The sequence below is a fragment of the Peromyscus californicus genome, unplaced genomic scaffold, assembly GCF_007827085.1.
Source record: "Peromyscus californicus insignis strain IS unplaced genomic scaffold, ASM782708v3 Scaffold_5__1_contigs__length_169319896, whole genome shotgun sequence".
In the NCBI taxonomy this organism is placed as follows: Eukaryota; Metazoa; Chordata; class Mammalia; order Rodentia; family Cricetidae; genus Peromyscus; species Peromyscus californicus.
The window spans coordinates 130,334,828-130,360,140 of record NW_026294573.1 but is presented as its reverse complement, the minus strand read 5'-3'; the positions used below and the strand labels follow the sequence as shown (position 1 = coordinate 130,360,140).

The 25,313-nt window shown below is 39.6% G+C and overlaps 1 protein-coding gene across 2 annotated transcripts in view; it reads right to left on the bottom strand.

Annotated features, from left to right (window-relative positions):
- The window catches only part of Prex2 (phosphatidylinositol-3,4,5-trisphosphate dependent Rac exchange factor 2), a 308,185-nt gene that overhangs the window by 195,640 nt on the left and 87,232 nt on the right, over positions 1–25,313 (bottom strand). For both annotated transcript variants that reach the window (XM_052715840.1, XM_052715841.1), the window contains 5 exons: positions 16,549–16,682; positions 14,057–14,160; positions 5,882–6,031; positions 4,175–4,319; positions 2,387–2,487 (listed from right to left, as the gene is read on the bottom strand). In XM_052715840.1, the coding sequence (XP_052571800.1) occupies positions 2,387–2,487; positions 4,175–4,319; positions 5,882–6,031; positions 14,057–14,160; positions 16,549–16,682 (634 nt within the window). The remainder of the gene's footprint in view (positions 1–2,386; positions 2,488–4,174; positions 4,320–5,881; positions 6,032–14,056; positions 14,161–16,548; positions 16,683–25,313) is intronic.

Sequence of the window (25,313 nt, the reverse complement as noted above, 5' to 3'; positions counted from 1 at the left end):
CTTTGCTTTACATTGCTCATGATAGGTGTTTTGGTCACAGCAAAAAGTACCTATTACAGCTGTTACCTGGTGCTTTTCTATCACACTAGATGCTAATTACATGTATATGATGCTTTAGATCTTTTCTATTATTGAATCAAGTATAAAATGTTACACAACATGAAAGTATCTGCCGTTTGCTTAAAGCATGATAATTCTCTTATTCATTTAGCATGTGATTACTGATTACCTAAATATGTTAGGCATGAAGAGCACATATCACAAAGCACTACATATATATATGGCTCATGTGCTAATGTTGCATATATTTTCAGTAGAGGCCAGGATATGGTAAGGGAGACAATGAGATAATTAATAACCAAAGAAACAAAATAACATTGTAATTTCAGACAGTGATAAGCACATGAAAATGGTTCAGCTGGTAAAAATCACTTTTTGTACAAGCATGGTAACCTGAGTTCAATAGCCAAAAACCTGATGGACAGACTGAACCAACTCCAGAAAGTTGCCCTCTGGCCAGCACACAACATGCATGTGCATGCACACATACTAATTATAAATTCAAAACTCAGGAAAATTTCAAATCCCGAAATTTAATGTATTAAAATGGCAGACTGAATGGAAGAGCTTCTAAAAGTCACAGGGCCACAGAAAAGATGAGTCAAGAATGCAGGGAATTTTGTTACTTCATTTTCCACAGTACTGTATTTTTAGCACTTTGAAATGTTCCCCCACTTTTATGAGAAACTTACAAGCAACTGTTGAATGAGAGAAGCAAGAGTAAAGATCCAAAATTAAGTGTCACCTTTGAGCATGGAAAGATGTAGAAGGCTAAGGTGGGCACAGTGTAGAAGGTCAGGTTGGCTAGGTGCCCACTTAGAGTAGAAACCAAGTGTCCCACTGTGCAGAGTGTTGCAGGCCTTCATGAAAGAGTTAAACCATAGGAAGAAATCTGGACTTAAGCTGATGAGAAGCCAGGAAAAGCAATGAAAATGGACGCATACCTTAATCTTCTATCTGTTATAAAGGAACCTCATACCTTCATCTTCTATCTGTTATAAAGGAACCTCATACCTTCTTCTTCTGTCTGTTATAAAGGACCTCATACCTCCATCTTCTATCTGTTATAAAGGAACCTCAAGCAAAAGTGGAAACAAGGGAAGAAATGGTGGAGACTGTGGAGGCAGGGATCCTGGGAAGGACAGAACTGTCTACTTAGAGTGGTGATGCCCAACCTGCTAGAAGGTGGCACTGGTTGGTCACAGAGGTAACACCCAGAGTGATAGGGAAAACTCACAAGGATTTGCTTTGTTGGTGCACCATTGTGGATTAGGGAAGACATGACTGTAAAAATTCCATAGTCTAATAGCCACAGTTTAAAATGATTCCTTGTCTGTTTCTCCCTGCCCCACTTTTCACATCAGAGATTCTTCCAACTTTTACGTTAGTCTCATCCCCACTCTCTCCTTGGTTTTGGTGTGTGAGCCCAACTGAACCCTTCCCAAGTGCCCCGCTCTAGATTCACAGCTACTCCATTCCTAACTCTTCACCGCTCAAGCCTCTCCTGAATTAACCATCTTGGTCATGCAGAGCAGAAAGCTCACCAGAGTCCAATCTCTCCATCCATCACATCCAAACACTTACTACATACGCTTTTTCAGTTTCTCCAGCCTCTCAGATGGGCCAACTCTTTTCATATCTGTGGACCCAGCTCCGAAGGCTCCTTGTTCTTTTACCTGCTGGCAGACCTGTGTGCTGCAGCCTTTAACCTTTAACCTGCAGACTCTGAGATGCTGCAGGCATACTCTGAGACCAAGTCCTGACCATGCCTTCATGTGAAGATATGCATCAGCTCTGACCTTCTGGACAGGGCCAGTGGGTCAGCCTGCTCAGTTAGGTGTCTTCCTACCACAAGCCCCTGGCAGGATGCTGATCCATGGAGCTCACAGTGTAGCCACATGGGAGCCTATTGCAGTTCCTCAAGTGGCCACCATGAAAGTTTTTCCTACTCTAACTGAGTGCTATCCTTTCCTCAGAGGGATGCCCCTTCAGTTATTTTAAGCTTTATTCATTCTGTAATGCCCATCACTAGTGTCCCCATGAAGCAGTCTCACATACTCTAGTCAGAACTATGCATCTCTCCTTCCACAGTCTGTTAAGTAAGTCAGTATTCTGAGTTTTTCCTGTACAGTGGCTGTTCATTTTAAAGACTGGCAACTGTATAATCTTAAACTCATGATATTCTGCTCTTTACATACTGAAAGCACTAAAAGAAATAACCATGCTATGATATGGAAAATTGTACATCAAACAGATGTGGGACTCAAAGACAGGCCATTTGTGAACACACAAAGAAAGGTAATTAATGAAATGATAAAATAATCACCATGGTGGATGATCCCATTTTCTAACAATGCTTGTCCCAGATGAACGCCTTCTTCGGGCCTGTGAATTTCCCCAATTTCCAGAAGCCACGATACAAATTCACTGCAAGAGAAAGACAATGGAAATGATAAAGTCTGTGTCTTCCCGGGAAGTCTGTCTGGTCCACATATCATGAAGCAGTCATGAAAGAAATCTTAAATACCCAAAGCATCATTTTCAAGACATCCAGCAGGTGGTATTTTGGTTTTTTTGTTTGTTTTTTGTTTTTTTTTCACAGCGCTCATGGCTACAGAAATCAGAATCTATCTCAGAAACCCTATGTGCTGAGCCTCTCCAACACTGCACTCACTAAATAACTATTCTTGGGGATGCTCCTCATTTCCAAAGAGATCATTCAAACATAGATTTAATTAAAAGATGATGCCCTCGCCAAGGCAAATAGTTGTGAGTATCACTAAGATAAGTTTGCAGTAAATGTAGACATTTTGCAAATAAATTGTTCTCATGTTTATGTTTACAACACTTGAACATTTACATAAACTAATGAATGTGTTTCAGAATCATTTTTGTTATTTGCAAACAAGCCAACAGCAAACACATTATTTTCCATTGATCCACAGGTAACAAACACCTTATACCAAATAATCAAGGGGCACAAAATTCTCCAAGTAGGTTGTGTAGTACAAGAAATACATGTTAAGACAGGGAAGTAGATAAGGGGCTTTCTGTTACAATATAGATGGATTGATTTAAGTTATAAGAGTTAGTTGAGACAAGCTTAAACTAAAGGTCAAGCTTTCATAATTAATAATAAGTTTCTGTGTCATTATTTGGGGGCTGGTGATTCAAAGATAGCCCAACAAAAAAGCTTACTACACTTCAGTCTGAAGTTTCCTTGCCCACAGTTCAGATGTGGCCATATACTATTTCCTGGTAGGTAGTTAAAGGATATCCTGGTGGACACAGATCCATCAACTCCATGGATCAAACAGAGATAGAAACCTGTCCCAAACCATTATACTAACCAATGGAAGTGTCCAGGAGTCGAACAAAGATGGTTGATTACAGTCTGATCTTTGATATAACTCCAGGGAACTTTTATAGACTTCAGCATTCTCTAACTATATGAATGTGTCAAGCTCCCTAATCCACAGTTTCTGCTTCTTTAAATAACCACAGGAGCATTAAACTCCTAAGTATGGATTACTGAGTTCAAAATTACTTACAGAAAGAAGCAAGACTGGAGTCTGGCCTGAGGAGACCAAACTGAAGCAGCTACCCTTCGCATTCACAGAACCTCGTGTTCCCAAAGGACACAGTCTCTGGTTCTAGGCCCCTCACATGACAATCTATTAGACTCTTAATCTATTCCCGTTCAGTCTGACTCCAGCTATACGAATTTGGACTAAGCAGAAGTTTAGATTGTCTTCTCACAGCTGTCCAATATCGCTTCACTCTGTGGATGCCTGCCCAACTCTGATTCTCAGACCCTGTGCACAACCATGTCCATCATCCTGACCCCAACAGGCACACCTTGTCACCTGACACTCCTTGTCTGACCCTAAGCTCTAATACCCTGATTACACGGCCTATCAGCCACTGTGGAGGCCAAAGATGGTGAATGCATGGCTCAAGGAGCCATCCATGACCCTGCATCCTTGTTTCTTAGCTCATATCCCTACTGTCCAGAAAAGGCTGATTATGAGTAAGGATTCAAAAATGCTTAGGATAACATTTTTAAAACACAAATCATATAAAATAGATGATATACCTAGGAGACTAAGCTTACCTTCCAAGGAAGCACTTAGGGAATGTAGTCAGTTTTCTTTTTCTGTCCTTGATCAGACTTCCCTGTTGGCACATCATTTTATACAATTTCTCACCCTGCTCAGAGATCATTACCCAGGTGTCTTGCTCCATTCCTAACTTTAAGCCTATAAAAAATGAAATAGAAGACATCATGTTAACTAAAAGTTTTCATCTGTTCACTCACACCCTCACTAAGCAAGCCCTTATTGTCATATCTACCATCAGCTCGACTCACAGTGGTTCTCAACCATCCTTATGTTTCAACACTTTCATAGAGTTCCTCATGTTGTGGTGACTCCCAACCATAAAATGGTTTTTGCTGCTACTTCATAAATGTAATTTTGCTACAGTTATGAACTATAATATAAATATCAGTGTTCCCTGGTGGCCTTAGGCAACCCATGTGAAAGGGTTGTTCGACCCTCAAAGGGTTGCAACCCACAGGTTGAGAACCACTGAGCTAGATAGAGGCTGTAGGTTTGAGCTCTGTAGAACTGGGAGCAGTTTTTAAGAAATCCATAGAATCCTAGTGAGACTGGCAAGGCTATATTCCCAGTGTGTGAGGCACCCCTGGGAGGCCATGCCCCAAGGGCACATGGTTTTGCCAGTGGAGGAGGGGCAGATGAGATTAGCATAGCTATACTTGAGGTCCATCCTCCAGGGGAGACCACACTGCAGTAGGAGAGGCTTATTCAGCACATCTCACCTCTGTGTGACGAATGCCACAAAATCATTCACAAGAAGACCATGTTTAAATACACAATTACAAATCCTTATTTCTAAGAAAGAATTTTTTACAAGAGCCACTAAAGCTGAGCAATCTATGGCACAGAATCCTGAGGTTTAGATGAGAATACAGGTGCTCTGGTGGGTTTGACAGCGTCCTGGTAAAGGTAAATCACTTGTTTCCTTAGGTACTGGGGAGGTAGCAACATATTTTATGAGCCAGTGAAAAAGGCAGGCACTATGGGAAAGAAAGTTCTGTCACTTTGTATGTAGCTTAGAGGACAGGGTATGGAACACAGCAGGGGGGGATTTACTGCTATGAAGGAGAGGGGAAATCAGGGTGCCTTCCAGGTTTCCAAAGACAAAGGGAAGTGAGGATGGTTTTGAAGCAAACTGCCAAGTGGAGAGAAGTCCACTAAATACCAACAATGTCAAGGAAGTGTGGGGGTCAGCACAGCAGGCGAATACGAATGAAGCCCAGGAGAGAAGACAAGGCAAGGCACAAAGGAAGTACACAAGTATACAAGTAGAAGTCCCACTAATGAGAACAGAGAAGCTGAGCAAAGAATACAGTTAGAGGAAGCCAGAGGCAAAGTTAAATCCTGAGACCATTCACAGCCAGTGTATGGGGCAGGGGGAAACGTTGCAGAAGAAGAAATGTTTGAACTGCATTTTAGTCTTCAAACCACAAAATTTTATATTAAAATTCTGTGTTTTTACAATGTAAAAACTATTAACATTTATCAGTAAAAATGAATAATTAGGTAAGAATAGAGCCTAATAAAGACAAATATCATTAGAAATTTTATAGAGTACGGAATTTTTTTTGTTGTTTTCAGTTTTTAAATCTTGGGCAGATCATGCCATTTAGAGTTAGAAGGGGGCAACCAGAGGAAAAAAATGTCTGCCTTTTAACTAATTATTTTCACAAAGCACAATAGCTCCCACTTTATGCACCCACCTTTCCGACGTTCTCTTTCTTTCAAAATAGCTTCAAACCATTCATGCTTCTCTTCAGGGCTTTTAGCCATGCATACAAACCATTTATTTTTTGCTGTGTTGTGTATCTTCCACCCATTCACAACAATGTGCCCACTGCTGTGAAAATCAGCTGAAAAGAAGAAGTGAAGACCAATGACTAAAGAGCAATCTGTATTACATCAGCATGACCATCCAGTTCATGAAAGCACAAAACCATTAAATTAAAAATACAGCATGGATATATGCACGATACACACACACACACACACACACACACACACACACACACACACACATATATATATATATATATATAAATTAAGGAAATATTTACATGTTTGGTATAGCTAGTCCTCATTAATAAATTAACTCATAGTGCTGATATATTGTATGTAATTAAATACTACAAATTAACATTCATTTAAACTATGTTGGTAAATTTTCAAAAGTAATAAAATAAGAAACTTTTAGGCATCTTTTTAATAATCAAACAATCATGATATTAAGTTCATCTTATCTTTCTAATGCTTCCTGAAAATACATCCTAGGTTTCAGAATAAAGACAGTAGTACTGAACAGACAAGCTTCTATTGCTTAATGAATGTTTTAGGGAGATAAGGTCAGCCAACAGAATGTGTGTATACAAGTAAAACACAACAAACAGAAACATATGCATGCCAATCTGCTATTACTGCACCAGAATGGAGTGTATTCTTTGAACCCACACCATTCCATATCCTAAGAGCAGGGAGACAACAGTGACATAATTTGTCCCTCCTAGTCAGTCACTCCCACCAAGCAGAGATGCCAAGATGGAGAGATGAATGGAAGCAGCCTGACAGCATCAGCATCAACCAGAGTGGTACCATGTGCCTCCCTGAACATCATTAGGCAGCAGCAGCCAGTACACAGGGCCAGCCACACACACAATGTCAGAGGTTAGGGAACACCCAAGTGGCACACCTCCTGGCATGGCATCTCTTCTCTGAAGCTGCCCATTTTATTGTTTTGAAAGGACACAGATGTTCTTGACAGCCTTTCTTTTTTCATGAATGTCCAACCACCGCATTATCTTCTGCTAAGCGACTGATCCCCAAGATGTATTCTCATCCCTGTCACATGTGCATCCATCAAATTAGATCAGGTACTGGTCTGTATTTTAGATATGTACAGTACGCCTACACACAGCAACTTTTGATCATACAGAATCTCAATATTTTGGGGGCGTTTTTTGCTTGTTTATTTGTTTGTTTTTCAAGACAGGGTTTCTCTATGTAACAGTCCTGGCTGTCCTGAAACTCACTCTGTAGACCAGGCTGGCCTTGAACTCACAGAGATCCGCCTTTCTCTGCCTTCTAAGCTCGGGGATTAAAGATGTGCACCACCACCGCCTGGCTCAGAATCTCAAATTTTTAAAAGGAGCTTTTGGGGTTTTCAGAATTTTACATACTTATATTCATATTTAATTAAAAATAGCAGAACCTCACAATCCATGGAAGATTATGGTTTAACCAGCTTTGGGGAGAATATAAAAATGACTTCATAATTATTCTATACTTTTTTACTGAGAATTTTTAATGAACTAGTGAAAATAAAACCAAAGCAAACTTTTCTATTAAATATATTTGCAACTTCTCCTTGATATTTGTCACCTGACAAGGTCCTTACACATGAATCATGCTCTGTTGTTTAATAGATCCCACATGTGTTATCTCCCCTATAATCACACTCTGGAGAAAAACATCTACAATGGGCAGGTGCAGTCTACATGAGAACCACTGGGCCTCCTTTAAAATGAGCATAGCATACTCTTCTCACAGCTAGTACTAAAATTATCTAATAGGATCTCTTTCTAAAACGTGAAAGAATCAATCTGACCAAATAACACAACTGTTGCACCCACCAATAACACTTGGAAAAATCATATTGTATCATAGGAGTTTAAAGAAATCAGCTTGTGCAGACAGGCAAGCACGCATCATGGATGTATGCGTGCCTGCTAAGACCAGAAGTAGGGGCTGGCTGGATGCCCTAGAGCTGGACTTCACACAGTTACGGCTGGAGTTACAGTTACAGCATGGGTGCTGGGAACTAACTTGAGTTCTCTGGAAGATCAGCAAGTGATCTGAACTGCTGAACCATCTCTCCAGCCCCATGTCATAGGATTTAAAATGGAAGAATAATGATACTCCATTTAAAGTTCAGATGAGAATTGGTTTCTAGCATGCTTTGAAAATATCATTTGTAATTTTAAACTCATATGTAGTTCTTACATATATGTACATATAGACATATATATGGAGCCTCAAAACTGAGTACATGTATTTCATAATATAATTAGCATATACTTTACAAAACTGCTTAGTTGCTTCTCATTTACTTTAAAATACAGTGCTATGTAAGTAGCTATATAACCACAGCACATCGTTCAAAATATTCACATTAAGAAACTTATCCATAAAGACCATTCCTACTGAGACCAAGGCAAATGGTGCTTTCTCCATAGTGAGTTTTGTTTGGTTTTGATTTCAGTTGCTAGGGATCCAACCCAAGGCCTCTCCGATGCTGAGTATGCATTCAATCACTGAGATAGACCCCAAGGCTCTCTGTCCTATTTAAGATGGAAAAATATCATCAAATGAAATAATTAGATGATTGACACAGAATTGAATCAGTTTCAATGGACCTAAAATGTTAATTTTATAAAAGATGTCCAAAAGAGTATGGAATTTAAACTCGTACTCATTAAATGCGGAAAGTTCAAGTTCAAAAATCCATGGTATCTGATTTCTTATAAAACCAGAAATGTTCAAGGGTCAAATCCAAACAAGTCACTAATGACTTTGAAGCCATGTGATCTGAGAATTCCTTCCATGAATTCAGCACATTTTCCACTGAAGGAGATGGAATGCTTCCAAACTGCTCCGTAATAAACCTCAGTGAACACAGTGGTAGCCATTTAATACCATTTGCATTTTAGTAAGCTGGACAATATCCAAGTACTGTACACACAAGCCATGAAATGAGGGAATCACCAAAGTGTTTGTTCAAAACCAAACTTTCAAGAAGTCTTCATTCATCCTTTCTGCCAAACCACACAAACAAACTAGTTCTTAAAGGAGATTTCAATCTTACTGTGAAAGTTAATCCCCGAAATTTCAGTAATATCCCTTCTATTGCTTTTAACTGGATATTTTATAAGATCATGAACAAACTAATATCCCCAGCAATAATCCTCAAAGAGGAACTTGAAGTCACTGAAATGAACAATGAAATCCTGAGAATGGGCAAATGGCAGTACGGCTACAAACCAACTTACTAACATCCTCACTCAACATGGGAAATAATGCAGAAGACAGTTACTCAAACTTTTCCACTTTGGAAGAACACACTATCAATTCTTCTCTGCTACAGTATAAGCATGATAGACTACAAGTCATTAGGTATTATAAACATTTATCATAATTCCTTCTCAAGGGTTTGGGAACTTAGTTCAGTAGCAGGACTTTTGCCTAACAAGTGAAAGGCCCTGGGTTTAGGAGAATAGTTAAGTTATATTTTACACGTCAGCCGAAAGCTAAGTGAGTTTCACACCAAATACAATTATTTCTCCTGGAAGTTTTGAACCAAATCAGTGCAATTAGGTGTCTGATAGTTTCTGCCTTTTCTAGAAAGCACTTTGTCTACACCTACAGTATATAACAATCCTAAATTTGTTACATAATACAGCTACCAATTTCCCTGTGCTGATTCTTACCCAACTACTTTTATTCAAGTAGAATAAAAATGTTCCCATCTAATTTTCCAGCAGAAGTTCCAGGCATGCCCAAAACTTTATCTCAGCTCCTTCCATTTTGATCTAGATAAAGTATAGCTCTTGAGTTGGTGTGGATAACTGCAGATAAGCCTGATAATATTTTCCATTCCTCATCTTACCCAGCATCCTAACATGGAGAGTACTTGGCAGGGGACATATGCAGTCTGGCCCAGATCTTTCAGAGCCTCATTTAAAATCTGAGCTCACTGAAAGAATATGAAGGGAATGACCAAGGAAATAGAAAAGAAGACGAAAATTGAAGTAACAGCCCAAATGGCTTGCTGAAAGAATAAGCAGCAGTCAGCTCTCAGTCCCAGCACACGATGTCTCAGGCCTGTGGACGCTGCCACTTCCGTGTCAGCTTCCCAGGGCAGGACGTCAGAGACTCATCAGCTGAAGGCTAGCCCCTGCTCCATACCAACAACCAACTACTCCAACTAATGACTTAGTTCTTAACTCTGGCTTCACGTCTTATCTTCTGAAATATTGATGGTGTTTACTGTTTCCTCAATCAAAACTCTACTTTTGAATTCCTAAGCCAAGAAGAAGATGAGTACCTCCAGAACTTTCTATGTGTTTCCTCCCAGGAAGTGAAGGGAAGGTGCCCATTTGTCACTTGATTAAAAGTGCTGGGACTAAGGGTGTGCGCCACCACCACCTGGCCCATTCCTCCTCCTTTTAAAGTTTTTTTTTAAGTTAGCATAAAAATAATAGGTTACATCATGGCATTTTCATGAATATGTGTCATTATAGTTTGTTCTAATTCAAGTCGCTCCCACATTGCTGGTAGAACTTGTGGTAGTTCATTCAATCATTTGGGAAACCACCATACTGATTTCATAGCGGCTGCAGAGTTTACAAATGAATATGTGTTCCTCTCTACATACATCCTCGTGAGCATTTGCTGTCATTTATTTTCTTGATGATAGCCATTCAGACTAGGGTGAAAGGTGAAGTGTAGAACGTTTTTAAATATGTGCTAGCCATTCCCATCTCTTCTTTTGAGAACTGTCTGTAGCCACTCATTGGTCCATACGCTGATTTGGAAGGTTTGGGGTGTCTAACTTTTTCTTGAATATAAACCCCTGTTTAACATAGTTAGCCAACACTTTTCTCCCAGTCTGGAGGATAGCTTGCACAAGCTTTTTCATTTCTTGCTGTCCCATTTGTCAATTCTTGGAATCATGTTTTCAGTTACGACTTATTTTCATAAAGTCTTTGCCCATGCCCATATCATGAGGGGCTTTCCCCTAGCGGATTCAATGCTTCAGATTTCACACTGAAGTCTTTGATCCATTCTTCAAGTAAGATGAGAGACAGGGTTCTTATGCCCATCTTCTACATGTGGCAATCTAGCGCCCTCTGCACCATTTGCTAAGGAGGCTTTTGTCTCCAAGGCTTATTTTGACACGTTTGTCAAGACACAGGCGACTACAGCTGTGTGAGTTTATTTCCACGCCCCCTGTTCTGTGGCATTGGTCTATGGCTATGTGTTGTGTGTTGTTCCATTCCCATGCTCGTTTGTTACTGTGGCCCTGTAACAGAAGTTGCAATCAGGTATTGTGATAGCTCCAGCATTGCTCTTTCTGCTAAGGACTGCTTTGTGTATCTGGAGCCTTCTCTGCTTCCATATGCATTGTAGGTTATTTCTTCTACTTCTGCATAAAATGTCATTAGGATTTTGATAGGGCCTGTAGATTACTTTTAAGAATACTCCTAATTTCACTACAACTTCTGCATAAAAAGTCTTCCCATCCTTCCAGCATCTTTTTTGATATTTCCTTCAACATCTTAAAGCTTTCGGTAGCTGTGTTCTCCAGTATTTTGTGAAGCTATTGAGAGTGAGATTCCAACCTGGTTTCATGCTTTTGTTACATAATACAGCTACCAATTTCCCTGTGCTGATTCTTACTCAACTACTTTGCTGGGGCCTTCTCTGCATCATCAATTCAAAAGGTTTTCTGGTAAAGTCTAGGGCCTCTTGTGCATAGAGTCTTTAGGTTCTCTTACTCACAACATGTGCAACAGAGAGAAACTGGTTTCTTCCTTTCTTATTTGTATCTTTTTTGAATTCTTTCTGTTTGCTTAGCAAAGACCTTGAGCACCATATTGAATGAGGAGAAAAGAATTCGAACTCCTGTCTCCCATGTTTTAGAAGGGATCTTCTCAGCTTTTCCCCATGTATGATAGTATTAACTCTAGGTCTGTCGTGTCATGTGTAACATTTATTTTATAGGGTTTTGTTGCTTCTATTCCCAGTTTCCTCAGGGTTTTTTCCCTGAAGAGATGCTGAACTTTGTTGAAAGCTTTCTCAACAGAGGCAGCCATATTGTTTCTGTCCTTAAATCTATTTATGTGCTTTATTACATTTATTAATTTGCATACATTGCACTGACCTTGCCCCCTTGTGATGAGACCTGTTTGGTAATGTTGTATGGGCTGTTGAGTTCTGTTTTCTAGAATTCTATTGAAAATTGTATATCTATGTTTATCAGAAAAATTAGTCTATAGTTCTCTTTCATATTCTCTCTCCACCTTCTCTCTCTCTCATCCCTCTCCTCCCTTCCCCTGTCTCTCTGTCTCTCTCCCTCCCCATCTCTCTTCATCTCTCTCTGTCTCTCTCTGTCTCTCTCTCTGTCTCTCTCTCTGTCTCTCTCTCTGTCTCTCTCTCTCTCTCTCTCTCTCTCTCTCTCTCTCTCTCTCTCTCTCTCTCCCCCCATTACCATTCTGATATCAGGAAAACATTGGCTTTACCCAGTGAGTCTTGTAGCACTTTTTGCATTTCTATTTTGTGGACAAGTTGGAGACACACCGGTGCTAGCTCTCTGATGATTTGGTGGACTCTAGCGGTGACCAGTGTCTTAGTTTGGAAATGTCTGAGTACTGCTTTCATTTCATTGACTGCTGTGGATTTCTTAAGTTGTTTATATTCTACTGATTTAATTATCATAAATCATAGTATCGAGAAAATTATTCATTTCTTCTAGACCTTCTAGGTGTCTTTTGAAATATGTTTTCCAAACATCCCCTAATGATTCTCTGGATTTCGGTAGAATCCACAGTAGCTATCCTTTTCTCCTCTCTAGTTTTATTAATTTAGGTCTTTTCCCTTTGTTGGGATTTGGTAACTGCAGGTTTGTCAATCTCTTTCATTTTTACAAGGGAAAAATTCACTGGTATTTTCTCTCATCTTGGCTATTACTTAAAAGTAAGATTTTTAGGGAAATGAATCCATATATACCCTTCGTCTGTGACACAACTTGACACATCTGACAAGAAGGATAACTTTGAAGTTATAATGAAAATTATTGGGGAAAATGTGATTCAATTTACAAACCCTTCACCTTAGAAATACAGCTTTTTTTTCAAATGGTAAAAGTAAAACATATTTTAACTTTATTTTAGTTACTGGTTGTGACTAATCATATTTTCATGAGCATGTTTGTAAGGGCCAAATTTCCAAAAATCTTTACAGCCCTGCTGTGGATATCGCTCTGTATAAATAAACACTGATTGGCCAGTAGCCAGACAGGAAGTATAGGCAGGACTAACAGAGAGGAGAATTGAGGGAACAGGAAGGCAGAGCAGAAGATGGGCTGAAGCCGCCGCCAGGACAAGCAAGATGTAAGGTACCAGTAAGCCACAAGCCACGTGGCAAAGTATAGATTAATAGAAATGGGCTAAATATAAGAGTAAGAGCTAGGCAATGATAGGCCTGAGCTAATGGCCAAGCAGTTTAAATAATGTAAGAGTCTGTGTTTGTTTTATAAATGGGCTCTGGGACTGGCAGGACTTGGTGGGAACTGGAGAGAAATTCTCCAGCTACACGGCCCTTTAGTAATAATGAGCTTTATCTAGCACTTGGAATCTCAAAAATCATCCCCACACAGTTTCCCTCTGTAAGTCAACTGACAATTAAGCCACATGTAACCACCATGTGACTAAAGACACCTACCATTATTTATATTCTCTGATGAAAATGTTGTAGAGCAAAATTACCATTCAGATAAAATATTACTTAAAGAGAATCAACTCACTCATTAGACATTTCTCCACATATATTTTATGTTCCAAAATATAAAATTGCTAATATCCTGTGGTATTAAAGCAAAATAGACATACTCAGACAAAGCACAGCATAATTCTTTTTCAAGAGTTTTTCTTTTAAAATGGTAGGTTTTCAGCCAACACCATTTACAAGCTAAACAAGGATCCTGCACTCCTGCATCTCACCTGTGTCCATCCACAACCTGTTGTTACACCCAACAAGACACTGCTAAGTGCTGATACACTGGAGTCAGAATTCTACCTCATGAAGAGTTTAATAAGTGTGCTTACCTGTGCCATCATCCACGTTTTCCACTTCCATCACCTCGGTATTGATCCGACCTCGAAAAATGTACCTGTGTCCATCTGTGGATGCCTTGCTATTCTTCAGCCGTCTTAAGCAAATGAAACCACAAAGCTTTTGTTACTAAACTTAATGTAAAACAGTACGTTTTTTAAATTCTTTGAAAAAAATCTCCAGTTGGTCAGTATCATAAAAAGTTGGGGGCAGTTGATTTCACTCAATCTTCTCATTCGCAATGGTGCTGGTGGGTTGTTATGCAGGCTGGGAGGAGGGGAATTTTTGAAGCAGGATTTCATGTATCCTAAGCAAATCTAAAATAAACTATATAGTAGAGAATGACTTTGAATTTCTGATCCTCCTGCCTCCACTACCCAACTGCTGGGACTATAGGTGTGGACAACGCTAGCCTGTTTATTTAATGCTGGAGATCTACCACAAGCTTCCTTCTTGCTATACAAGTACTCTACCAAGTGAGCTACATCTCCATCCCCTTACATATGAATTTAAATAAATGAGTGAAAGCACTGGACTAAAGACTGTCTGGCAGCATCGGTGTAATTATGCACATTTCCTCAACAGAAGACTTCAACACTGTCAAACCCAACTGACAGATCCTGGAAGTTGGTGGTTTTAATGCCACACTTGAGTTCTCACATCTCTGATTCTCAATTTTCAGTAGCTGAGAATTTCCAGTTTTTTCAAGACCTGGCAAGCAAACTCAATTAGTTCTTCTGATTCTTCTTCAGAGAAACTAGCCTGCCGGAAGCTTGTAAGTCAAGCAATACTCAGCTACAAAACTATGTTTCCTGGGGGCTAGAGATGACTCATGGCTAAGAGGATCTGCTGCTGTGGCAGAGGATCGGTCTTCAATTCCTCAAGAAAATGACCTTATATGAAGATTCAGGACAATTTCGTCTTATGTGATGGAAGTGCGCCTTTTTATGTGTTCATTCTATCATTACTACTGTCTATGTGTTTTATGCTACCATAACCAATGTACATTAGCAATGCTAAAGTCCAGTGTCAGGAAAAGAATAAATTATGATTAATTGAATGGGATACAGTAAAACAATAAGCTATTATGCAGCAGTTAAAAAGGAATAAACTACTGCTATATGGAACTCAATACACATTTAAGAAACTGATGAACAGAAAAATGGAAAAAATATAAATATACTATGATACTGTCTTTGAAAATTGTCAAGTGAAGCTAAGTAACATCTTACTCATTGGTGTTACATGCTATACCATAAATCACTTTTATCCTAAATTTTATTAACATTGATAGCATTAAAATGATCCCAAAAGGAGATCACTAACTTCACACATTACTCTTCAAAGAATTCAAGTGGAGAGCCGAAAGGAATGCATTGTGTCCTTGGTTCTTGTGATTATGATGTTATGAGATTTAGAAGGAGTTCAGTTTACTCTGCTCTCAAAGTACCTCTAGATCTTCAAAGGCCTATGTTAAGGTGAAGCCTGTAAATGAACTTGGATGTTCCTGGTTCCTAATTTTGGAATAAAGAGGACATCAATCTATTTGAGTAGTTCTCAACCCTCCTAATGTTGTGACCCTTTTATACAATTGCTTATAATGTGGTGACCCCCAACCATAAGATTATTTTGTTGCTACTTCATAATTATAATTTTGCTACTGTTATGAATTGCAATGCAAATATCTGATAAGCAGGATATCTGATATAGGACCCCCAAAGGGGTCGAGACCCACAGGTTAAGAACTACTGATCTGGTTATTTCCATTTCTAGCTACTATGCAGTCCACATTGTGCATCCATTAAGGATATCTGTTAATAATACACATAGTAGGATTTTACTTCAATAAAATGTCTCAGTTCATTTCTGTATGACTGTAAGAACACAGTACATCAGCATTTTGTACACTGACATTAATTGTGCAAAAGCTCTGGATTTGATGATCACAGATATAAGCTTTTGGGTTGGGATGGCTAAAATGGAGACCCAGATTTCCTAACTGTTGATGCTAATGAGCTTGGGTGCAGGCACAGGGCTGATGGCTCAAGTGAAACAGGGGAGGGAACTGGGCCCAAAGTTCTTAATGTCATCCATATGAACTTTGAAAATACACCAGATAGTGACAGGAGCCGACTGGAAAGTGATCGGAGCTTAAAGTAGAGACGCTGTGCACTGTGAGTGGTGAACAAGGAAGACGGACATTGCTGAGGCTCCCGCAGATGCAGGAAGAAATGGCTCAGAAAGAGGGCAACACAGCAACATCTCCCACAGAGACGCCTCTCCTTGAGAGAGCTGTGGGGGGAAGTGGCACCAGAGAGTGGCACATAGGTCAGGACCCATCAAGCAGGTAGAGAGAGCAGGCAAGGCAGGCTGGGGTGAAATGGGTTATAGGAAAGTTGAGTTCCAGGATTTCTGCAGGAATGAGGAGTCTGCGAGACAGAAGAAAAAAAAAAATTTCCAAAGTGTGACTTTTTCATGAACTTACCTGTGTTTTCTTTTGCAGTACACCAACAGATTATCAAAAAGAAAAAACACCCGTTCTTGAATATTTCCAGAAGAGATTTTCATTAAGACTCCACACATCAGCATCTCCGTGCAGGTGTCAGTGATGTTGGATCCCTGGGTGAGGAAAAGAAAGGACGTAGTGTCTGATCCCCTGATTTATATTGTCTTTGTAGTGCTGGGCATGAAATGAAGTGCAGCACAAAGCCAGACGAGCACACTGTTGCTGTGCCGTAACTGAAGCTCTGATTGAATTTCTGCATGCAATTATTGTCTTTTAAATTTCACTTGTTTTTATTAACGAGCCATGTGTACACAGGACAACACATAAACAGTCAAAGGAGTCGCACTGAAGGGCATCTCCCTCCCATCAGTCTCCAGGTCAGTGGACAGAGAGACTCTAGGTCTTCCTGAGAAAACTGAAGACACAACAGACATGCGAAAACAAGCGGGGGGGGGGGGGGGGGGGGGGGGGGGGGGGAGCCCAGGGGGCCTGAATCCCACACAAAGAACTACAGGCGACTAAAGAGAGCTGGGGTGTGGGAGCGGGAAAGAGTCTCCCCTAGTTAAGAGCACACTAATGGGTCAATATCAAACACTCAACCCTGAAAACTCAGGTATAACAGGGGGAGAAAACACACACACACACACACACACACACACACACACACACACACACTCACACACACACACACACACACTCACACACTCACACACACTCACACACACACACACACACTCACACACACACACACTCACACACTCACACACACACACACACACACACACACACACACACACACACACACACGAATGTAACAACAGAAATGAAAAAGAAAGAGACCATGAATTTCAAAGAGAACAAGGAGGGGTATATGAGAGGATTTGAAGCCAGGGAAGGGAAGGGGGAAATGACATAATTACATTATAATCTCAAAAATAAAAGAACAAAACTGCCTAAATTATTAGTGGGTATCAATTTAAAGAGCTACTCTAATTACAGAGAAGAGGAGAAAAGAAACAAAAAACAGAGAAATGGGCCGGAGGACGGCTTGGTGGGCTTAGTTCCCGGCACCCAGTCCCGGTGGCTCAAAGGCCTTTGACTCCAGCTGCCTGGGATCCAATGCCGCTGGCTAATTCTTAACAGCGCTAGCCCTGAGAGGAGAGCAGGAAGAGAGAAGCAGCCGTCCCCAGGCATCAACAGAAAATAGCTCTGCACAGAGGGCACAGCACACACCCTGAACACCACCACAGGACCCCTGGAGGCGCCTTGTCTGCTCTCACTTCCTGCTAACACTTCAGTCCCTCCTCTGCTACCTAGCCAGCCAGTGGGGGCATTGTGTCAGATTCAAGAGGGGGAAAAAAAAAAGAACACCACTTTTCAGTAGATCTCTCTATCTGGTCTCTGCAGCAAGAATATTTCAGCTTTAAATGTATCTGGCTTCTTTTAATGTAAAGGTAAATTGCTGGCACTTGTTTAAATCAATGTTTCCATTGTTTGGTTTTGATATTTAATATTCGGAACATTAACTGTATGTAGTTTCATATTTCCACAATAATTACTAGTATAGGTCTTATAGTCGACGAAAACAAAGTCAAACGAAAAACCCAAATCTATAATAAGAAAATTCTAAACAGGAACTTAATGAAGAGACTGTGTTTTTATGTTCACTTGATTATCTATGTTCCAAACATATGTAAAGTCTTAGGAAACCTCTTCTTTAAGTTCCTTTTCATTCTGATAGTTCACATACATATGTAAACCTTTAACAGTTTGATCCACTCCCTTGTGTTCACTGAACCCAAATTGCCATGAAAATTAACATAGATTTCAATTCCAGTAGCATTATTTCTAACTACCTACTAAGGAGCAGTACCCTTATCTTAGGAATAATCAGAGTAAAATTAGCATGTAACAAAAGGATACTTACCAAGTTACTTATATAAGCTACCCTCAAAATATATTACAGGAAGGGCCTTTCCTACCAGAAATAACACAAAAGGTACATAATACATTCCCTTTAACTCTCCTTACTGTGAGTAACACACACCAACCCAGTACAAAAAGTCATTGCCATGTTATCCTACTTGGAATGTTAAAATATTGCAAGTAATCCAATCTACATGCTCAGACACTAGTAAATATTCCTACATGACATAAAGCCTAAAAATACATTACCTGATGTGTTGCTTGTAAAAGAATTATAAATATTTCATATAAAATTGACTTAACAACTGATTCAAAGTGTTCTATGGTAGCAAAGCCCCCAGGCACTTGTCTTCTTTCTGGACCTATAGTAGCCTGCCTTTCAAACTGCTTTTTAACACCACTAAGGAATCTTTAAATATGCAGAATGTCACTTGACCTGGCTAGTATTTTATCTTTATTTTGACAATTAAGGCCAATATTTAATTCTAAACATCTACCTATTCCCTCCCAAATAGGTGTATAGTCATTGAACAACTGTGAATTGATACTGTATCAAGAATAGGAACATTGGGTTTTGAACATCTCTACATGTCAAGCAATATACTATACATTTTCTCCTGGCATAAATTTCCACAAAGATGATCTTCTTGTGATATGAAACTATTAACTAGTTAATTGACTCCCACTAAAATCAAGCTCGGTTATAAGTCCTCTCTTCTTGCTGTATGTCAGTCACAAAAGACTAAAGAGAAACTAAAATCTTGGGAACATGAAAGAGGACAAAACTCCCTAAAAACCTCCCAAACACATGCAATGCCATGGCCAAGATCCAGTGGAGACAGTCTCACTCAACGTGAAGAAACTAACTAGGTTGGCAAGATGGGTCTTGGAAGAAGAATCCTTTCAGTAGTCCTGAGTTTTCATGAACCCTCTGGACACTCTTACAGAGAAAAACCTCTTCAAAATATAGAAAAATACAACATGAAAAGTAACACACTGTTATCACCTAAATTTGCCAGAAAATATATCACACACAAAAGATGCATCTGATTCACCCTTCTGGAGTTTCAAATTGTTAGCTAAAATTGTAACTTTATTAGTTTAATGTAAGGTTAAATCAAATGAATAATATATTCATTTTACCAGGAAGAAGTCCCCAAATTTCCCCCATTTAATGAAATTTTATGTGGATTAATTTTTGGTGTTCCTTTTCTAGAAAGAAACACTTATCCTCAAATAACAGGAGCCACTTATAACTCAGTTCTACCTCAAGGTGGAGGATTCTTTATTTCCCAAGTTACGTAGACGAGAAACAGAACAATACCACTGGCAGCTTCTGGAAGATTCAAACTCAAGAAATAATAAGAGAACATAGCTTGAAGTAAATTGCAAACTAAATCAAATGTAAGCAGCAACCAGATTCTAGCATCAACAATGACTGATTTCAAAATGGCCATATAGTGCTGGGAACATGTCTATGATATTAGGAGTCAAATCTGAGTGGTTATTAATAAGCCTGGTATACTTAGTAATTTCCAAGCCAGTCTGGAACATGCTATGAAATTCTGTGTCAAAAACAAAAACTACAACAATATTTCCCCATGTGAAAAGAAATTAAGAAATATCATATTTCCCTTTTGTTTCTTTCCTTTTCTAAAAAGTAACAACCTTCATCATTTGCCCCTAACCTTTCCATATTAATGATTCCTTCTCTTATATTTTATTGGAATTTTTCTGACATTTGAGAGACTGCTTCCAATTAGACATGTCAAGGTCTTTAAGCTGAATTACTAAACAATGTCATGTTATTGATATTCTTTTATCAAAATACTTCAATATGAATCCAGAACTTATAGCTAAAACCACATAACTGACCCACCAAAAGCAGGCTGAAATTGAGAATAGCCCAGTTCTATGGAATGAGTCAACAGCTCTGATTAAGCGTCTCATAAATTTTTGCACAAAGTATATTAACTGTTGACAAATGAGTTCAGTAAGTCTGGTAGAGTGCTCTGAAACTCTCAGCTTTGTGGCTGTGTCTCATTTACTCACTATCAAAATACAGTGGGCATTGTCACTCTCCTGGGAACTCATATAATAAACTGTACTGATAAGAGGTATAACTCCATAGATGAACAATTAAAACACGACATCTTCTTGGCCATAGTTACTATACAAATGCTGAGAAAAAGCGAATTGCTTTAATGAATTTACTGTTAAACAGCAGGCAAAAAACAGAACTACTTCTAAGAATCCGCTTTATTTTTCTTAGTTGCCAATTTACTTAAACTTCATCAGCTTATTGTTTTGAGAAACTGAGTAAGTTAAATTGTCCTAACTTATAAGTCAACCAAAAGGGAATAATAACTTCAGAAAATGTTCAGACTCACAGCCAGAGCTGAAGCATGGTTAAGACCCCAGAGGTTCATGTCCTAGAGAATTAGTATGACAATGATAGAGTCTTTAAGGGCAGGTGAGTAGTAAAGGTAATTAAGTCATGACCTCACAAAATGTTAGAGCAGATCTTATGGGACTGGGTCAGTTCCCATGACAATGAATTGTTAAAACGGAGCCTGGGACTACCCCTAAACCTCTCCTCTTCAGGTGACTCAACTCCTCATGGACTCCCAATGTGCTCTCACAGACCTAAGCAGACACCTCAGATACACTTAGATCTCCCAGACCACAAGCTAAGTAACCAAGCTTAGGTAGTCCCTTCAATCACTCACATTAGCAGGTCAGTATTTCCCCAATGGTGAGCGGATGATCATCAGTCAAGGATCTTTATCTTCCCCTAACCGAAACTAGATTATTACTGTCTTAGATTTTTGTATTGAGTTTTGAATGGAGTGCCAAAAGGTTTGAAGAAAAATTTTAGAGACTATTCACTTTAGCTAAAATCATTTTCAAGTCTGATACTGTAGCTTTCCTATTGGTGATCTGACTTATACAGTTTCTATAAACTTAACTTTAATTTGAAAAGTCCATGGCTGTTCTAGTTATAGTTACTATTGTTATGATGAAACACTACAACCCAAAGCAAGTTGGGGAAGAAAGAGTTTATTCAGCTTATACTTCCATATTGTAGTTGAACATTGAAGGAAGTCAAGACAGGAACTCAAGCAGGGCAGAAACCTGGAATCAGGAACTGATGTAGAAGCCATGGAGGAGTGCTGCTTACCTGATTGTTCACAATGGCTTGCTCACCCTACTTTCTTATAGAACCCAGGACCACCAGTCCAGGGATGGTACCACCCACAAGGGGCTGAGTCCTCCCTCACCAATCATTAATTAAAACAATGCCCTATGGGCTTGCCTGCTTACAACCTGATCTTCTGGAGGCATTTTCTCAATGGAGATTCCTTCCTCTCAATGACTACAGCTTATGTCAAGCTAACAGAAAACTAGCTAGCACAATGGCTTAGATTCATATAACCTTAGGTAACAAATGTTTAACCTGCATTGTCAACTTGACTAGATTTGAAATCACACCTAGCATGCCTGTGAAGGCACTTCCAGGGGTTTAACTGAGGATGAAAGACACATCTTGACAGCAGGAGCAGCATCTCACGGGCTGAGGTTTTGAACTATGTGGGGGGATGGGGGGTGGAGAGGAACACAGCCTCCTGCCACCAGGCCATCCATGCCATGATGCCCTTACTTCAAGCTGCTTTCACCAAGGATTTTGTCACGGCACTAAGAAAAGTATCTAATAGAGTAATAGAGCATCTGTCACTAGCTGAGTTCATATACTATAAAGATAGGAAATCCTTAAGGATAAAATCTGACTGCTGAACCAAAACTTCAAAATACTCCATCATATTTGCAGAACTCTCACTCACTTCACTGGACCCTTGAAATCACTCACACTATCTATAAATGAAGCCTGATGCTTGCCCCAGAAAAAAAACAAAAAACTCCTGGGAGTCCAGACTAAAAACCAAGTCTCCTCACAAGTTATGCCTTTTTCCCTATTGTTTCATATGATTTGGGAACAAGAAATTTCAAGTACTTACATAAATTCCACATACAAGTGTAAAAAATCATTTATTATCCCAAAGTTTTAAGTGGTCAAATTACTTGTGAAAAGTTATTATAAAGCCAAAATCTTGTGCAGGGCAGTGGTGTGACTATCTTTAGTCCCAGCACTCAGGAAGAGGCAGGCAGATCTCTGAGTCGGAGCCAACCTAGTCTACAGACAACCAAGTCCTAGTCTTCCAGGACAACCAAAGCTACACACAGAAACCCTGTCTCAAAAAACAAAAACAAAAAGACAAATAAAAACAAAACTTTTCTTTGATTGATAGGACAATGAGACCCTGGATAACTGAATGAGAAGAATTTCCACCCAAAAAGTGCAAATCCATCACTTATAAGACATAGGTGCTATTCAGGGCAGGAATGCTATGTCCTGAGGTGGTGATGAGAGACCTGAAGGAGTTTCACAAGGAGCTTATTCATAGCATTCACCAAGTTCCTAACTACAAGTCTCTACAAGGGACTCTGCCTTCTGTGAATATCATTGTTGCACCTACATCAGAACTTGGACTCTGCTAACCACACAAGAGTCTTAACGTATCTCACCAACCACTGTTAACAATCTGAAGAAACCTCTTTAGTCTATTCCTGTTCTATCTCAGGGCAGAGTTGACCCTGGCCAACTCTGGGCTTCTACAGAGTTCTCTTTGAAGAGTCACAACCCCCAACCTGCTTTTTCAAAGAATTAATAGTTATCATCATTATAGTGGGCTGGGGTACATAGCCAGACCTAATCAGAAGTTATCAAGCAACTGGCACAACCCCTCTCAAAGCTTCATGCATCAAAGTCCCCTAAGGCTCAACTCTATGGCCCTATCTTATTTATTCAGTACCAAAATCTCCTCAGGAAGAGGGCGTGAGCACTCTCTTTAGAACTAGCTATTCATGTCAATTGCTCCGTCTCTGACACAGCTGAGTTCTTACTGCTTCCCTGCATAGTTGGCAGAATTGATGAAACTCCAATAACTTCTTCAGCTTCAAGGCTCCATCGTTAATATTGTAAAATCAGGGATGGCTTGCCAGCTTTCTGTAACTATAACAAATATCTGAAATAAATCAATGGATAAGAAGGAAACATTTGATTTTAGTTTCATGTATCCCACAATTGCAGTCCTTGGCCACCTGGCCCTGTTGCTCTGGTCTATGATGAAGTAGAACATCATGGTGGACATATGTGTAGAGACGGTTGCTGACCTCATGAAGGAAAGGAAGTGAAAGGGAGAAACAGGATGGCCCCAGCATCTCAATAATCCTTTCAATGGCACCATTCCCAGTCACCTAACTTATTTCTACTAGGTCTCACCTCCTGAAAGTACTACTTCCACCGAACAGCACCAATGGCTGGGGGTCCAGGCTTCAACTCATGGGTATTTGGGGACATTCAAGATGCAAATTATAACAACAGGCCTAATTGTTATTTCCTCTGCTGTGAGCCACTCATAAAATAACACAACCCAAGGCTGTGCAAAACAATATTGTTTAAGCAAACTCTCTTCTTGTAGTAGACTCAATTTTTTTTAGGCGACACACTAGAAGGAAACCAAATTACAGCAGCAGAAAAAGGAGTCTCTGACATTCTTGTTGTAGTTAAAGGCCAGGCAGATTATACAGATAAATCCTGCAATTTTAAGAGAGTTTGGTTTTTCTTCCAATATTTGACTGACAACAAAGCTGTAAAAGCAAACTTGGCTCCATTTTTCTTATCCCAGCAGGACCACTGCTCTGCAGGAAAGGAATCATCATCATGAATCAAACGTAAAACACACAGCCATTCTCCCTGATTGAAAGAGGCAGCATTCATACTGCAGGAGGGTCACCCTGAACACTCAAAATAGAAGAATATAGGCACAGAGGAAGCTAAGTCAGACCCCAGCTAGCACTTTCAACGATTCCAAGCAGGGGGTGACCAAATAGGAAGACTGTCCCAGCTCAGCGTTGACAATTTCTTTGCATATCTGGCTGAATAGAATTTTAGGTCTAAATGAAAAGCAACAGACTGAGATAAAAGTTAGCTAATGACAACTCCCCAAGGAGAATAGCAGTCTCTGGATTGATGTGAGTTGTACTTGGCTGTGCATTTTCATTCCTGTTTATGCTTTTGTATTTTTATTATCTTAATTGCTTATTCTATCATAAGAAAAAGGTTGCTAGCCCAAAGTTCATATTCATTTAAGTTATGCTCATTTCAAACCAGAAATTTTAGCTTATTTTTATAACAGGAGTATGGGATTTCATTCCTGTGGAATAACGGAGACTCAACATCACCAGTCACCATAGCTAGAAACATCTGACAGATTCTCAACCAGAATCTTCATTTGCTTTTTTAATCTTAAATAATAAATAAATAAATAAACAAGAAAGCATTCTTCCATGACTCATCAAACTCACACTTTTCATTTTGACTAGACAAATAACACCAGATCATAGAGATTCCCTTCAGTTTAGAAATGAAGAAAGTCAAAGCACAGAGTGATTAGGCAGACTCGAACTGAAATTCAACATCAAGTCCCCAATTTAAGAGTCTACAAATGGTATCACAGCACACGCAATGCTTTATTATCCCAAGTATTCAGGTGATGGACTTGCTGACCAAAACCAGGACAGGAAAAAGGGACCCGTGGGACCCCAAATCCTAAAGTGCCAACTCCTAGAGGCGCACAGGATGTACTGGTTCCATCACAAATTTCTCAGGTCAAGAGGACTTCCATCTGACACACGGGTGAAAGTACCAGGAAAAGCACTTTCAGAGCTGACGATGGTCCCTGGGCTGCTGGAAGATG